The sequence below is a fragment of the Choristoneura fumiferana genome, chromosome 12 (genome assembly GCF_025370935.1).
Source record: "Choristoneura fumiferana chromosome 12, NRCan_CFum_1, whole genome shotgun sequence".
NCBI classification, from domain to species: Eukaryota; Metazoa; Arthropoda; class Insecta; order Lepidoptera; family Tortricidae; genus Choristoneura; species Choristoneura fumiferana.
The window spans coordinates 22,079,913-22,098,287 of NC_133483.1; the positions used below are offsets into that span (position 1 = coordinate 22,079,913).

Below are 18,375 nucleotides of genomic sequence, written 5' to 3' on the forward strand. Positions count from 1 at the left end.
AGTCTTTGATAGATTTGGTGTACTAGCTTTACTTAAAAGGCTGCAAACTGATTCAATTTGTTAAATGCTTCGGTTTTGGTATAAACGTTTGTCATTCAAACGTTAATGATTATTTACGTTCTAATGATTATCATTTATTGAAATTTAATGCTACATAAAATTAATTTGAACACATTTTAAGTGTTTATTCATAATCAAAGTCTGAAGCTTATCAAAGGATCTAGGGTACAAAAGGCTCGAAATATTACTGATTTCTCGATTAATCAACCTTGTTCTAATCAGTCTGATTATTTTCTTTGCCCGATCGCGGCAGATTATCTACATTGAATGAAAAATCCAAAAATAATATTCGCAAATATTGAATGTTTATGCTGTATCCCAACTATGTACATACTCTTATTTATCTGCCTACTATACGCGATTTGATTATTTTGAGACTAACACAAAAATTGATACAATACAGTACAATCACTCTTTATTAAACACCAACACATAGTAATAAGGACAGAAAACACATGTATGAAGATATTTTCAAGGCAAGCAATAAGCGGCCTTATTGCTTAAAATATTGATCTGGATTATCTTATTATATTTACCATGCCGCAGGGGCCATTTTTAGAACTACCTCTATTTAGTTTTAATCTAGTTTTGATTTATTTACTGTGGTCTAACTTTTACATTATTCTATCAATAAATTATTCATATTATATTTCTTTCTAACATAACGCTTCATTATTAAAGAGTATCATATCATCTACATAGCATTATTATAGCATTAGCTGAGTTTGCTCCTTTTGCCGCAGGACAGACTACTATCTTGTATTGTTTATATTGTTGGCTTGCATTGTTTGTACTGTTGGCAATTAAATATTTTCTTTCTTTCTTTCTTTCTTTACATTATAAGTACCTATTTGACACGAGAATAATAAAAATAAAGATTTGAAATAATTTTGGAATATTACGGTCTCAATAATACAAATACGCTTTACTCTCAGTGATCCATAAACTGAAAGCCGTCGCCATGACATTATTCGTAGCATAATTGAATCCAACACTACAGCTAATGGCAAGGCCCCACGCGTCCGTGGTTAGGATTCAATTTCCGATAGTCCGTGAACATTCCCTCGGATATACAGATTTTATGAATATTTGAAAAGGAAATAGAATTTGGTGAATATTTCAATATTTGAAACTATTATGCAGCGCTTGCTGTTGAGACCTTAGGGCCCTGGTCAGACGACATGAGGTTTTTTATAAAGGCCCTCTCGTCCCGGTTGGTCGACGCTTCTGGGGACCCAAGAGCTGGCGCGTATTTATCCCAGCGGATCTCACTTGCGGTCCAAAGGGGTAATGCGGCCAGCGTCATGGGAACCCTGCCACAGGCAGATCTTTTAGACGGGGTATTCTTTTTATAATTTTCATTGTTATAGTTAGTTAAGATATCTTAGGTTAGTTATTTTTTATGTATGATAACTCATAATTGTACAAAATAATGTAAATTACTTACCCGAATTTATGATATGTTTATTAATTTTGATGTATTTATTAATTATGATGCGTCTAGATAATAATTATTAATCTTTAAAAATAAATAAACTTACATTTTACACTTTAAAAAATTACTTACTTAAAATATAAATTATGAGGACCTTTGCTCTGTACATGTTTTTCTTTCAATTTTCAAGTTATTTTTGTTTGCTTTCGTTTTCGATATTACTTTTTAATACTATCGTTGTACGTAAATCCCACTAATATTGCAAATGCGAAAGATTGTAAGTGTGTTTGTATGTTTCTTACCTTTTCACTTCTAACCCGCTGATAATAAAATAAATAAAGTCCCTGGGATGGACATAGGATAGTTTTTATCCCGGAAAATTGCATAGTTCCCGCGAGATAGCGATAAACAAATTCTACGCTAATGGTGTCAGGAGCAACAGGATAGTTCTGAAAATAATTATATTCGTATGAAGTAATAAATGGATTCTTTATTGAAATCAACGTTACTAAAACAACTTAGATATCACTGATTTCAATGGCCAACTTAATTCATCAAAGTCGGCCTTTAATAGCCACTTTCCTATCATCTGTATTTATTAAAGTTGCGCAGAACAATAACTCTAGTTATTACACTTTGTGGACACAGAAGCCCACATATATCTGAACATGCAGATAATAGAACAGTAAATATATTTGTTACGGGATGTTGATCCTGATTATCCTTCATTATTACCTAAACGTAGTTAAAGGTAATTACGGTTTATCCCGTAGGTAACGCTTATATTGAATGTAAGCCGTGAATCATTAAAAACTATAAATAGAACAGTAGACAAAAAATAATCAAACCTCTTTAGGTACCTACAAAACACTTACCTGCATGATTAACAAACAGACAATATACATCCTGAACAAGTATAAAATTTGACAGAAATGTTTTTTCATCACCATCATAAACATGTCAGCCGAAAGACGTCCACTGCTGGACTGGACATTGGCCTCCCCCAAAGCTCTCCACTCAGACTGGTCTTGTGCTCTCCGCATCCACCGCGATCCCGCGATTTTAACCAGGTCGTCGCTCCATCTTGTTGGAGGCCTACCGACAGCTCGTCTCCCGGTCCGCGGACGCCATTCGCAATTATTCAGGCTAAATGAATGGGCGGGACAGAATGATACTTCCTGAATGTAAATACTTGACTTGGTGTTAAAAATGCCAAGAACACTATAGGTGTGCTTTAAAAATTTGAGGGTTTCCCTCGATTTTTCTAAGATCCCATCATCAGATCCTGACTTGATGTCAAATTGACCACCTCGGAAGTATGTCCTTTAGAACAAAAAAAGAATATTGAAGTTCGGCCCACAATTGGTGAAGTTATCGCGTAACAAACATACAAAAAAAAGGAAAAAAAAACATACAGACGAATTGAGAACCTCCTCCTTTTTTAATGTCGGTTGAAAAAAGAGGTCTGTCCGTTGTGTCTCAAAACCAATAAACGTATGCAGTTTTCACAGGTATATAAAAATTCTTATGTACAATTTTGTCCCCAGGTGGCATGGATCCACATCGATCGGCAGATGATCCTGACAATTCACCGGCACGTCATCACGCGGCTGGCACGCTTCTCCGTCTCCCATGACAACGCGATGACCTGGCTGCTGCACGTTAGCCAGGTCCAGCAGGAGGATCGAGGGTACTACATGTGCCAGGTCAACACCAACCCGATGATCAGCCAAGTCGGATACTTGCAGGTTGTTGGTGAGTAATATTCCTTATAATAACGATAAGTTTGATCATGTGTTTCTTATGTAGATGCGCCTCCTGAGCTCTGAGGAATAAAAATTATTTTAAGGCTAACGAACGTAGGTATAATTAAATGAAAAAAAAAAAAAAAATAATATTTATTGTTGTTAAAGACGTAGGTATCAAAAAAAGGAAAGTATTTATAGGTGATGAAATTTGATTGCTTAATAGCGACATCTCTTGTCCGGGTGAGTGGTTAGTTCCAATGAAGTGTTGAAAGTTTCTCTACAACATAGATGTCGCTAGTGTCGTTGCTTAAGTGACTAAATAAGAAAACAAACAAGCTGAGATATGTGGTGCATAGGAGAAATTTGTGTCTGTACTCCTGTCCTGTAGTGGTATACTATAGCACGTAGCACGGAATGCTGAGGACCTGGGTTCGATTTCCAGCGCTGGGCTCTTTTTCAGGTTTTTCTGTGCATCTATGTTTCACGAAATATGAACTGTACGAGTACAAAATATAGAAGGTTTAAATGAAGTCACACGTTAGGTTAGAGCTCTGCTTGAGACCGTGCCGCTGGAAGGAATGTGCCTCCACTTCTTGAATGGTCTTCTGGGCAATTTAAATCCACCGCGCAGTTCAGGCGTCGGTGTCCAGATTTCGACATATTATGCGCGGAACCGGCTGCGGCTGGGAGGTAATGGTTTGAGTAAACACGTGCATTCGATATTATGAATTGGATAAAGTAAGAGGATAGGGGGTAATCTAGGGCCCGGTCAGCACCAACCCGATGATCAGCAGAGCTCAAAAAAGGTGACCTGTTGAAGAGTTTGCATAACTTGGACATTCCCCGTCTTTTAACCGACTTCAAAAAAGGAGGAGGTTCCATGTTCCAATTTTTGTATTTTTTTTTCTTTATGTATGTTCACCGATTACTCAGTCAATTGTGGATCGATTTTCAAAATTCCTTTTTTATTCGAAAGAGTATTCCTTTGAGGTGGTCCCATTGTCACCAAGTCAAGATTTGATGATGGAATCCTAGGGAAATCGAGGGCAAACCTCAAAATTTTTAGGCCCACCTATAGCGATTTTGGCATTTTTAGCATTAAAACAAGCATTTACATTCAGAAAGTATCACTTGGTAAACTGGACCTGATGAAGAAGACCGTAGATGGCCAATGGAACTCGTCAAAGCTGAGTAAAGCTCGCGCGTCTATAAACGATCATGATTACTAAACTTAGATAAACAACTAAGAAGAAGCTTTAAGTTAATGATTCTTTCGAACTGATCTGATGCTGAAGCCGGAAGGTAGGCAACGGAACTCTGTTATAAAACAACGTAACTAAGCCGTGTTTGGGCTTAATGGAATCGTTGTGAGATGTGTTTTGGCTACAAATCACTAAAAAGTGAGAAATAAAGAATTAAAAAAAAAAGTAAAACCGACTCCAAAAAAATAACAAAAAATGGAACCGACTACAAAACTCGGTTCGATCGGTTCCATTTTTTGTTATTTTTTTTGGAGTCGGTTTTACTTTTTTGTTAAAAATTTTAATGATAATTGTCTGTCGTTGTGTAGTGGAAGTTGTGTCGTATTCAATTTTATTATACTAAAGATATTATTTTATTTAAGTAGACTGGTTTCCTGCTACGAGCTTTAACGTCGTCGTTAAAACGGACACAAGTGAAGGACCAGATGTGGACAGTATTTTAATGTCACCATACAACGACACATAAATACACACACATACGTAACGTACGTAAGGCGACATTTGCTTCAATTTTTTGATTTCGCAATATCCTAGAAAACTATTAGCTATATAAATAAAAACTATAAGCTATATCCATCAGGTGACCCGTCTGCTCGTTTGCCCCCTCGTTTAAAAAATAAAAAAAATAAACGAAAAGTTTCTGCAGTAGCAATAGGAATACACGCTACTGTAGTTCTGTTAGTTATTTATAGATTCACCGCAGCAAGTTCTGATCTCCTTCTGTGTGGAAATCCTTTTGCATAAATGATTATATCCACGATTTGGATCGGGTACAATGCAATGTTTTCAGAAATCAAATTGGATTCTGTAAAGTGTACAATCAAGTAGTTTTTATGTCCTTCGATTACTAGAAAGTGGCGAGACTGCAAACGAATCGATGAAGTATAATTTGTCAAATGAAATTCATAGGAATAAAAAACTACGTGTTTTTAATAGGCATAAGTTGCGTAATTTTGTGTTTTTTTTTATTATTTTCCTAGATAATGTTAGCTAAAACCGTACCTGATTCAGCAGATAGCGCTGGCCATATAGCGGGCAAACGCTGCTGGAGTTTGGGCACTTTTGAGCCGGGTAAGACGCGGAACGGTGGTTTTTAGTTTGTAGCTTAGGTGTTTTAGGTTTAAGTGTAGTTTACAGGTTTAGGTTGTTTATTTTTTTATTGTGTTGTTTTTTTCTGTACTTAATGCTGTAAATTTTAATTTTTTTTATAACTACACAATAGATTTTCAAATGGCCAATTAATGAAATCGAACTGAATAATAAATAATGCATTCTGTTAGTATGCCACAAAAAGGTTCTTTTATACTCGAGTCGAGAGAGAGAGAGAGAGAGAGAGAGAGAGATTTTTTTAAACATCGGACCGTGAAAACCGAAATTTACGCGGACGAAGTCGCTGGTAAGGGCTAGTAATTTATAATTATTTCTTAGTTTATTTTGTCCTAGTAAGACATACGATATTATAGATTTCGGAGGAGACTCTTGATATAATTGTATATTATATGTATGGTATAGACAAGTCTGTGTGTGCGAAAGGTTGCTACGAATACAAAATAGAATACAATTATTATTAAATCAGATTGGTGCTAAGCCGAGTTTAGACTTACAAGATAAATCGTGCAAGTTGCATTACATTGCGAGGCCGTAAAGCCAACGAGTTTGTAGTGGTCAATCGAGCGCTGCAATGTAATGCAACTTGCACGATTTTTCTTGCAAGTCTAAACTCGGCTTTAGGTGTAGTCGCGCCAATTCAATAATAGGTTCGTCGTTTTTAGGCCTAAAGCTATGAAAATAAAGTGACAAACATCTTAATACCGCGTCTACATAAGGTTATATTCCTATGCTTATTTTTTTTTGCTGTCTGGTAACATTTTCAACTCTCAACCTAGTTCGCCTAATTCTGGACTCGTGTATAGATGTCACTATTTCACCCACTCACTTAAACAAAAAAAAAAAAAAAAAAAAAATAGAATAACCTAACTAACAAAAAATTAGGAAACCTCTGACTTTGTCATTTCAAAGTTCAATATATCTCAAAAACGGGTAAACCAATTTTGATGAAACATGTCTAAGAACCATTGCAAGAAAACCTGCTTTCAAATAAAAAAAAACCGTATTGAAATCGGTCCACCCGTTTAAGAGCTACGGTGCCACAGACAGACAGACAGACACACATAGCGGTCAAACTTATAACACCCCTCTTTTTGCGTCGGGGGTTAAAAAAATATTAAGATTAAAACATGCTCAAGAAAATCGTGGCAAACAAAGATAGCACATATTATTATATACATAAACTTGTTAGAATCCACATCGCCAGACTTAAAAATATTTTGCAAACGGTCTTTGTTTACTCGGCCCGGGTTTATTACGGGCGAACTTTTAATTACTTTTCTTTACATTTTGAGAGGTTTTCATTTTCTTTTGCCCGTTGTTTCGTAAATATCTCGAACAGTACGGACGGGGATTGAAAAAGGCAGTTTCTATTATTATTTTTAATAATGCCTTTTTCCGAAAAAAGCAAGAAATGGTTGTTAAAAATGTTGTGTAAATAAATAGGACAAGAAATCGGCGATTGATTAATTATGTTTTATGTTTGATGAACATAATCCGTGTTATAAATTCTACTAATGAGGGTTTCCCTGATAGGCTAGAAGATGCTAGAATCGTTTCACAACTTTGACACTTGTGTCACGATTGGGATTGTTAAGAGAAGTTTCTTCGTTCCATTCTCCATACAAACGTAGTCCCGGTCTCATTTGAAAACTAGGCAACAGAAATAGATGAAATTTTGTTAGTATGGACAAGACGTAATTATCTATGCCTGTGGTTTTTAGACTTTCATATAAATTTGTAATATCAGAATTACAGGAGCTCAAAAGTCGACAAAGAAAAGATGTCAACTTTGCACGAGCATTACAGACTAATTAAGCATTTTTACAAAAATCAAATAAACCACAGGCATAGAAAATATAATGAATATCTTGATTGTAAAATATCATTGATTTCTGTGCTATACTTCTCGTATAAAATGAGGACAACGAAACCCAAAATTCAACCGCCCAAATCTTAAAAAGCCTACAGCTATCTTGATATTAATTACGAACGACATTGCGGGAGGCATGGGGGGACGGCTGCGAGCGCTTATGTCACGAGCGATAAAGACAGCAATATCCCAAACGAATACCTAACGCGGCCGCGTGGCCGGCATGGAAACTTCTCTTAACTGACTAACGAAATTAACCAATCCCAAGCAAGAATGTAACGCCAAACTGACTTGACGATACTATCATTATCAGATCATCACTGTCATTATCTCATCTCGGCCTATTATATAGGATGGAACTTTTTGTCACTACTTGGAAGGAATGTTAAAGCTGGAAATAGGAAATTTGACAAAGTCAAAAATCAAAGTCAAAATATCTTTATTCAATTTAGGCTATAACAAGCACTTATGAATGTCAAAAAAAATCTACCACCGGTTCGGAAAAACCTCTGCTGAGAAGAATCCGGCAAGAAACTCAACGAGGTATATATATATATTTTTTTAAAATAGATTTACAATATTATTAAAAGACAGAAAAGAATCATAACATTTCATTACATTTCGTTGTCTACTCGTGACCACGGCCACTGTATTGTGGTCGAAACCTCGAGGTAAATATTGTATATTAGCGTAATAGGCCCCGTTTGTGGTATTTTGACTGAGTGGAAATCACGAAAGTTTAAAACGTTATATCATTTAATTTTTTTTGATAACATAATTGCATTCAGTTTTATAAATAACTAGCTGTTGCCCGCGGCTTCGCTCGCGTTAAATTTGGGGTAACACATCATTTACTTTCTATGATCTTTATTTTCGTATCATAATTGATTTTTCGGAGGATTATATTTGCAAATTTTTGAATTTAAAAATCAACCTAGATGATCATAATTCGTTAAACTTTGAACCCCTGTTTCACAACTTTAGCTCAGGGGTGTAATTTTAGTAAAACCACGTGCTTCTTTTGCCCGCGACTTCGTACCTACGCGGCATAGGATTGTTCCCGCAGGATAAAGTGAATTCAAGAGATAACCACACTGTCCGCGATTGAATTGAAACAGACTTCTATTATTTCGGGTATCGATTTTTAAAAAGCTTTTACTAATAGTTTTTTTTAAATCCGCTCAGTTTTTCCAGAGATTCCCCAAACAACCAAGAAGCAGACAAAGTTAAATATTTCCTTTTCCCATGGGAATTTCGAAAAATCCTTACTTAGTGCACTCCTATGATACTTTATCTACATGTGTGCCAAACTCAGGTCTGTCAGCCTGTCCTGTCACAGTATACTGTTTTACAGGTATGGATAAATTTTGTTACGTAATGAGTTGATTGGTTTGGCGTAGGTACTTAATGTGTCCTCCTAACCGTTAAGGAGTTATACCTTCCATCATCAGCTCACCTGAATAACCAGAAAGAATACAACTAAAGGTCTTCCTATACGTGTATATGATGTTTAAAGAAACTTCCTCTGGCTCTAACTCTTAACCGTTAAGGAGTTTAACCTTCCATCATCAGCTCACCAACATGAGATGATGTCTGTCAGACGCAAATACTTAAATAATTCGAGATAATTATATTAAAACCGTAATGCGTGCCTACAAAATTTGAGGGTTGCCCTCGATTTCCCTGAAATTCCGTCATCAGATTCTGATTTGGTGACAATGGGACTATCTCAGGAGTAGATATGATTTCGAATAAAAAATTACTTAAAAAATCGGTCCACAATTGAGCGAGAAATCGGTGAACAAACATAAATAAATATATATAAAGGGATGCATAACCTCCTCATTTTTTTGAAGTCGGTTAAAGAGCTTTTTGCAGCGTACGTGCAGTATAAACTTTTGAATTTTGAAATTTTAGCTTTCTACATCCAGTAAAACGCAAAATCCTGTTTTTTCCCGTTCCCATAAGAATTTCGGGAAATGCTCTGTTAATGCTCCCCTACACTCCCCAAGGAACACACTTTCCAATTTCGGCAAATTATCTCTTAATGGTTCCACAATAATACTAATGCTGTTTAATGTAAAATTGCAATAATACTAACGATAAATCCTGTTTTTCCCGTTAACGTCAAAATTTCGGGAAATCCTTTTGTAGTGCTGCCCTACACTCCTCCCCAAGGAACCTAAATGCCAAATTAATTTGAGTTTTCTACGATCAGTAAAACGAAAAATCCCGTATTTTCCCGTTCCCGTTGGAATTTCGGAAAATCCTCTCTTAACGCTCTTCTACAATCCCCAAGCAACCTACATGCCGAATTTCAGCTTTCTAGGACCATTAAAATGAAAGATCCTGTTTTTTCCCCTTTCCCGTGGGAATTTCGGAAAATTATTTCTTAATGGTTTTCTTCACTTCTCAAGCAACTTACATGCCAAATTGCAGCCTTCTGCGACCAGTAAAACGAAAAATCCCATTTTTCCCGTTCCCGTCAGAACTTCGGGAAATCCTTTTGTAGTGTTCCCCTATACTCCTCAAGGAACCTATATGCAAAATATCAGTTTTCTAGGACCAGTAAAATGAAAAATCGATCCCGTTAAACTGAATATAAATCCCGCTTTTTCCTTATCCCGTGGGAATTTCCCAAATTCTTTAAGACCGTTTTTTTACTATTATAATCACCTACTTCTATGCCAAATTTGAAGAGTCTAGTAATTATAGTTCATAGAATTCAGTTAAACTGAATATATAAATCTCGTTTTTTCCTTATCCCTTGGGAATTTCCAAAAATCCTGAGATCGATGTTTTAATTTATGTAATACCTACTTGTGAATCAAATTTGAAGTCTAGTTATTACAGTTACTGAGATAGGGTCACTCGGAATCGAATATATAAATCCCGTTTTTTCCCGTTACCGTTAGAATTTCCAAAAATCCTTCCTTAGTGGATGTCTACATTGTATAAGGTATCTATGTGCAAAATTTCAAGTCTCTAGGTCCAGTGGTTTGGGCTGTGCGTTGAAATATGAACGATTGATTTTCGATTGACTTTGTCACCACATTACCCCTTTTCAGGGGTTGAATTCTCAGAAAACCTGAAACACGTGTTAACTTATTTGTTGTTTAGAATACTCCTGTGAAGTTTCGAATAAAATAGTCTTACTAATCTTGTTTCCCCATACTAACTTTGGACCCCCATTTCACCCCCTTAGAGGGTGAATTTTGAAAAATCCTTTCTTAGTGCACCCCTAGACCTTAAAAGGAACCTACGAGCTAAATTTGAAATCCTTAGAACCAGCGGTTTGGGCTGTGCGTTGATACATCAGTCAATCACTTTTGCCTTTTATATATATAGATAGATGAAGAATGCTTTGGTGGTGCCGGCCTGAGTTTCTACCATGTGTGTACAGGCGCCAGTACTCTCTATCTGATACGACCCTATTTCTACGCCGCTAGGACGTGTCAGATAATTTTACAGTCCCTGCTGTGGCACGTATTAATGCAGGTCTGTACTACAAAATGCTGGCTGTACCCCTAAACTTTAGTTGTACCGTTAACATAAAACCAAACCACTAAACGAAATGAATTTAACGCTAATTTAACACTTTCCGTCAATAAAATGGCGGAAGTGAATTAAAAACACGTAAACAGCGACGTGCGGCGACTGTCAAATGAGACGGAGAACTGCTAAGTGACTAGAGCGGGAAACTGGTGGGTTCTGTACTGAGTAGATACTATATCGAAAGTACAAACTGAAACCCCCGATGACCGTGAAAGTAACAAAATTTGGAGTTGAAATAAAAAATACAAAAAGACTCCAAAAACCAATCTTAATTTGAGTAGACACTAGTATCAAATTATATACAGCATTTATATAACATTTAGCTTGCCCTGCTTATAAAAAATGCAATTCCGTTTTTACTTATTTCGCGACGGCCTTATTAACTTGAAACTTGATATATTAAATAGAACTGATGAGAAGGCAAAAGATTAATTAAAATTTCACCATAAAAAAACTTTTTTTTGACGAAATAAATACCAAATATTCAGGTATGCTGTCCTTTCAAACAGTGAAAAAAAAAATAAACTTCTAAATCAATCTAAAGTAAAATGACCATCTAAAATGAAATCCTCGGTAAATCACTAAATTTTTTTTTAACCAAAATGTCCGTAAAAATTGACATTACACTTCACATATCAGAAGGGGAACTGCATAGTTTATGGTCAGCGAAAAATTTAAAAGTTAAAAAAGATTCCAGGCTCGCTAGCTCGACAATAATGTCGCATACAAATTCTATTATTGTCGAGTCGCAAACTTTAAAAAGTTAAAAGGGCCATGGAAATGTTAGGAATGGTAGGACCTTGTGCAGGGTCCGCCCGGATTGCTACCACCATCTTGCTCGCCAATCCTGCCGTGAAGCAGCAGTGCTTGCACTGTTGTGTTTCGGCGTGGAGAGTAAGACAGCCGGTGAAATTACTGGCACTTGAGGTAATCCCGTCTTAGGCCTCTAGGTTGGCAACGCATCCGCAATACTCCTGGTGTTGCAGATTTTTATGGGCGGTGGTGATCTCTAACCATCAGGAGACCCACTTTCTCGTTTGCCATCCAGTCGAATAAAAAAAAATAAAAAAATGTTGGCACAAGTCGTGCAGCCAACTCAACTCAACAACTCAAACTTTTTTTTTCGGTCTGAAACAGGTTGTGGTATTTTCGGTGGAAAAATATACCTGCAGTCTTTTTTAAATAAAAAAAGGCGGGAAAGAATAAAACTTTCATTGGAATTAAATTAAATGTCATAATATATTTTGAGGAAAAGTTTACTCTAATTAATTTTTTCCTTCACCATTTTTGAGAAAAGCTTTATATTAGTCTCGGCTGGAATAGCAATTGCTGGCTTCGTAGGTATTAGTTAAATGGGCTCGCAAGCTTATCCATTTAATACCATACTCAGCCAGCAATTGCCTACTTCCATGCCACGACAATAATCTACTATTTTTTTTTTGACCTTCATTATTATTTCATTCCCCATTATCACGCAGCGATCGTAGACAAATGCAAGCCTATTCCAAAAAAACCACGGTACCCTGAAACCCTCCCCATGTATAAACACTTAAAACTTCCCCAAACGGGCCGTATACGGCTAAGTGCCCCGGAACGGTTCCCGCCCCGCCGTGCACTACAAACAAATAAGTCATTAAAGCGAATTGCGCTTTTATTTTTTACGTTTCACCTTTACTGGTCATTCTGCATAACGTTACGGAGTTACTTTCTGATACTTTATACCTTTGTTGCATGATTTGTTCTATTGTTAAGAATTGGTGAAAAATAAATTAAATTTGTTTGGTTTTGTTTACAACGGCAAAAGAATTTCTATAAAATAACTTGTGTTCATCTAACTGTCGCAATTAATAATAAAATAATTATAAAAATATCACACAAACTTAAGTATATGACTGAAATCCATTATATTTATTTTAAAAGCTCAGTTTAAAGTGTCCCTTTTTCCGCCATTCGCCCTTGTCGAGAACAAGTTAATTAACAAAGTTAATACTTAAAAAAGAATTATCTTGAACTGTTGAAAATCACAAGTTGTTTTTTTTTATTTCTTTAAATATCTTTTTAATAAGGGCCAGTAGTTATAGGAAGTGCCACGAGAGTTGAAGTGAATGATTACACACACAGCTATAAAAGCAACTGATTCCACAAAAGGAGAATCAATAAAATGAATGAGTAAATGTTTATATCCTGCTGTCTTTACCAAGACATGATATAGTTGTGTGTGTGTAATCATTCACTTTAACTCTCGTGGCACTACCTATACAGATGGATTGTATTGCAACAGCAACGTAACTGAAGCAGACGGACTGTATGAAAAGGCGATGTAATAAAATATTTCTCTTATTTGTGAAAAAAATCATTTAGGTATTATGATTATTATCTAATACCTTTAAACGAGCAACTTTTTGTATATATATAAATATATTATATAATCAAAATCTCGGGAACGGCTCTAACGATTTAGATGAAATTTGGTATGTGGGGGTTTCCGGGACCGACAAATCGATCTAGCTTGGTCTTATCTCTGGGAAAACGATTATTATCGAGTTTTAGCCCGAGCACGGTCGCCCAAGTACTTTTTATTAAATAAGAGACAAGAGTGGTCACTTAGATACTAGAAGACAAATCAAACTCCAATGATAAGCTATAGATAACCGCCGTGATAGTGATTTGAGCTTCCAAATATCAAATGTTCTAAAATGTATTGATACTCAAACCTATACACTCAAAGTCCCGCGGCACGCCCCTCAATCCGACGTGTAATTAATTAACTCGTTGTCACGTCACGTGTATCATATCAGTTACAATTACGCTGAATAATAATGAGTCAGTATCGCGTTCCGATTGTTATTGGAGCAACTCCTCACCCTATACTACGAAGTACAAAATCTGAACTTCGTATCTTACCGTCCCGCTGATTTAATACGAAAGTGAGAGGGACGGTACGATACGAACTTTGAATTGTCGAATTTTGTAGTGTAGCCCCCAGCTTTGCTAGCCATGGGGCTGGGGAAGCAGCGTCAGAGCCGTCAGATAAAGCTTAAGATACGACAAGCGTCAATAACCCTAAGTAGCGCCACTTTTCACTCGTATTGCTGGTTGCCTGTGATTGAAAGAGATGTGACGATGCCACGGCTGTGCCATTTATAAGATAATCAGAAAACTGATAGATTAAAAAAAATACTGTAAACGTACAATATAAATAAGGCTTGAATCCCAGCCGCGACTATAGCTAGCAATTTCTCTATTCATTGCACGAAAAGAACATCGCAAGGCGATTCAATGACAACTCGCGCATTGTCATAAAAGGGGTGTTTCTGTCATTCTAACCCAACAATGTGCTAAAGTAGTGAAGCTGATGATGATTACTACTACGCGTGTATCATTTGTTTTTAAATATAAGCATTACGCTTAGGTAACGAACTCTAAGATTTTTTTAACACGAAAAAGATTTGTGTAGCTTTAGGCGTCGCTTCGATCAATCGTGGCGATCGGTTGCTTCGAAAGGGTGATCACTCCAAATGGGCCAGTAGGGAGAAGTCAGAAACTATGAGAGATAGCGAAGTTTTTAGGAGCCATGGCGTCGATTTTAAATTTAATAAATATGGCATTAATGGCGAATCAAACCCGGTCAAAATCTCTGTATTTTTTTTTATAAATTCTACACTCTCCTTTCTAACACCACCTCGCGGTAATGTATAAGTACATTACTTACGCAATAACAATTAGAGCAGTTGTTTACATTTCATTACATTGTGATTAAGATCCGATATCAGTCGCGGATATCCGGCACCTCCATCCATTATTCAAATTGCTCGCGGAAATGACTTTAATTTCGTTTAGGTTAATTAGAAATTGATATGCCTGTGCTGCCGATGTGTGGGTCTGATTGGTATACATGTCGAATGTCGTTTCCATGGCAACATATTCGTAATATTGCTTGATTTAGGAATTCTGTAACTGTGTTCTGTCTCTGTTATTCTGTATTCTGTTCGGAAATTCGTCGAAGAAATAAAGTCACCGACATACCTGGAAAAATATGCAAGCTGAAGGCCACATCGCTCGAAGAACAGATAACCGTTGGGGAAGAAAAGTCCTCGAGTGGCGACCACGAACCGTAAGACGAAGCGTTGGCAGGCCTCCCAGGTGGACTGACGACATCGTAAGAGTCGCTGGAGACCGATGGATGCAAGTGGCGAGTTGTCGTTCATTGTGGCGTTCTAAGGGGGAGGCCTTTATTCAGCAGTGGACGTCTTCTGGCTGATGATGATGATGATGATGTTCTGATTAGTGAAGTAGATTAGCGGAGTAATGGTGGTAGCTTAAGGATGTATCTTATACCAATTATAATACCTAAAGCAGTGTTTGATGATTAACAGTTTGAATTACACTATACTTGGTTCGGATAGGTATTTAACTAAATGTAAACAATTATAGACTTGAATGTCTGCTATTGACGCCAAACTCTAAGCAGTATTTTTCATTAAAATATATTTTTTCTTGTCATCAGTTCCACCAAATATTCTGGATGAGGAAAGCACCCAATCCGCTGTAGCAGTACGGGAGAACCAGAACATAAGCCTCGTCTGCAAAGCGGACGGCTTCCCCGCGCCCAAGATCATGTGGCGACGAGAGGATGGCCAGCCTATATCAGTAGACAAGAGGAAGAAAGGTGAGCAGCTATTATTCAAATATCTATTATTCCAACAGAGCATGCATTTCAGGTGGTAGGACCTTGTGCAAGGTCCGCCTGGATTGCTACCAGCATCTTGCTCGCTAATCCTGCCGTGAAGCAGCAGTGCTTGCACTGTTGTATTTCGGCGTGGAGAGTAAGACAGCCGGTGAAATTACTGACACTTGAGGTATCCCATCTTAGGCCTCTAAGTTGGCAACACATCTGCAATCCCCCTGGTGTTGCGGTGTTTATAGGCGGTGGTGATCTCTTACCATCAAGAAACCACTTGATCGTTTGCCATCCAGTCGAATAAAAAAAAATGCAACATCATACGTCTCTATTTCCAGGGCCGGTAAGACGGGTAAGACGTGTCAGATATTTTTGCACGCTCCTTTGTAGCAGATTTTAATGCAGGTTACTGTACTTTTGTACCTCACTATTCTTTGTCCACTTTACCGGTGCAAAAAGAAAGCCCGTAAATCGTGGTGGCCTACTGGTTTGACGTATTGCCTCTCAAGCAGAGGGTCGTGGTTTCGAGTCCGGGCTCGCACCTCTAAGTTTTTCGAAAATTATGTACGAAATTGACCACGATCTTTACCTGCACACGCCGGCGAAGAAATTTAATGGTGTGTTAAGTTCCCAACCCGCACTGGGCCTGCGTGGGAACTACCGCCCAAGTCGTCACGTTCAGATAAAATGCCACATTATTATGCTGACTTTTCGGTATGAGTACGTGCACTGCAAAATTGTAAAGCGCTCACATTGTTGACGAAATTGACGTATTAAATGTAGGCACCACTACACTGACAGTTTGGATTGATAAATGTGTTACTACAACAACTGATAAATGAAAAATGTGTTTTAATTAGAACTCAGTGCTCGTTAAAACTTATCCATAAAAAAATACATTATTTTGTAAGAATTGAAATACTTTTTATTTTCCAGTTAAATTTTTCGGATGATCATTTACAAATATAAAATGAAATGTTCAGGTGGCGGGGTGCAAAGGGTTAATAAATGAGGATCGATGGAATCACAATCTACTAATTGATCATTAGATAATTTTCCTGACACATAATTTACGGTCCGGGAGTTTTCCAAATAAAACATCAAATTGAAATGTTTAGACAACTTTTAATCAATATATAATCAAAACATTCTAACCCCTCTCAAACACACAAACAGAACGAAATTGGAAACAGCTTTTGAAACTCAAATCCAACAATATCTTCTCCAATTAAAGTCATCCGAATCGTATTAAAACAAACAAAAGATTAACACGTAAATCGACAGCATCCAGAAGCAAACGGTCTCACCGAACGCGTAATTAAAATATTTTGGCTGAGTGTCCTTTCCAAATAATCATCGCAGATGGGGATGACAGGGGCGAGGGAGGGTCACACACAATTAGGGACGAGAGCCTCTCGACACCACACGTTAATTTCCCGCGGTACAAGGAAATCACTCTTAAATTTAAACTCGTTTCCTGCCTTTGTGCTTTCTGCTTTCCCTCCACTCGTCTAGTAATTATCTTAACCAGTTTTTTTCTTGTGATGTTTAAACGGATTAGGGTAAAGGTGTGGGTATCCGTCATGAACAGATTTGCGTTAATGAAATTGAACGAGGGTGTCGTTTGGAAAAGGTACTTTATTGACTTTAAAAAGGGTATCTTTGGAACGTGGAGGATATTTTTAGCTTATGAATATATCTACTCAACGACTATACCTTCACTTCCCCGGTTTTTTGTGTTTAATTACAGTAATGCTTAAAATTTCTTGTTCAGTATTCCGTGTCATTACTTTTTTACCAATCAGCTGCATGGTCGTATGTTCAAGGAAACTGAATCGCGTTCCAGGGTGGAACCCTTTGCTTGTGCTATTAACACCTGTACAAGCTTTACTTAGTTTGGGGCTAGAGCAATTGGTGCAATTAGCCCCAAGATATAACTATATTTTTTTTATTGATTTCATTGACTTTCCCTACATCTGGTAAAGATTTGACGGCATAAAATATTATGAAAAGATCCCACTGTTGTTCGAGATTCAGTTTCTTTGACTGTACATATTGCTTCTCAAATTACTCATAAGAGCGGTTATGATTACCATTATCAATATTTGTGGGCGATTGGTTGGGACTCCTTCTTGGAAGCCTCTTTGTTGATATTCTTTATATATATATATTTTAATTCTGTATTTAAATCCGGTGCAATCCGTGTGATAGAGCTCATAAAGTTAGTTGCTCTGTCAGATTGGTGGTCCCGACATCGTTTCTTTCTTTCTGTTCTTTCCATTTCCTTATTACAGTTTAAAACCATTGCAATGCTGTGTCCTTCATTTAGATTGTCAATAATTTTGACTCCCATTGTTACTGTATTTTTATCTGAAGAACATTCTAGTCTTCAAATACAAGCTATCCTTCCAATATGATCGTAGTGACTGGGCCACCCTCGTTTGCTATTCCGCACGCCTGCGCTCTTTCTGTTATGTTAAACAGGCCGATACGCTCCCTGAATTAGTTGCAAAACGATCGCTTGTTCACACACGGGACAACATTGTATGCCCAAGTGCCATGAATTTTATTCATCGTCGGTAGGTAGGATCGGTGGGATTCTATTGCATTTACAGATTACAAATTTGTTGTTCTTGTTTGTCTATATTATAATT

The 18,375-nt window shown here is 37.1% G+C and overlaps 1 protein-coding gene across 1 annotated transcript in view; it reads left to right on the top strand.

Annotated features, from left to right (window-relative positions):
* Positions 1 to 18,375, top strand: part of LOC141433734 (lachesin-like) — a 113,281-nt gene that overhangs the window by 36,489 nt on the left and 58,417 nt on the right. The window contains exons 7-8 of the mRNA XM_074095827.1: positions 3,043 to 3,250; positions 15,548 to 15,709. Coding sequence (XP_073951928.1) covers positions 3,043 to 3,250; positions 15,548 to 15,709 — 370 coding nt within the window. The remainder of the gene's footprint in view (positions 1 to 3,042; positions 3,251 to 15,547; positions 15,710 to 18,375) is intronic.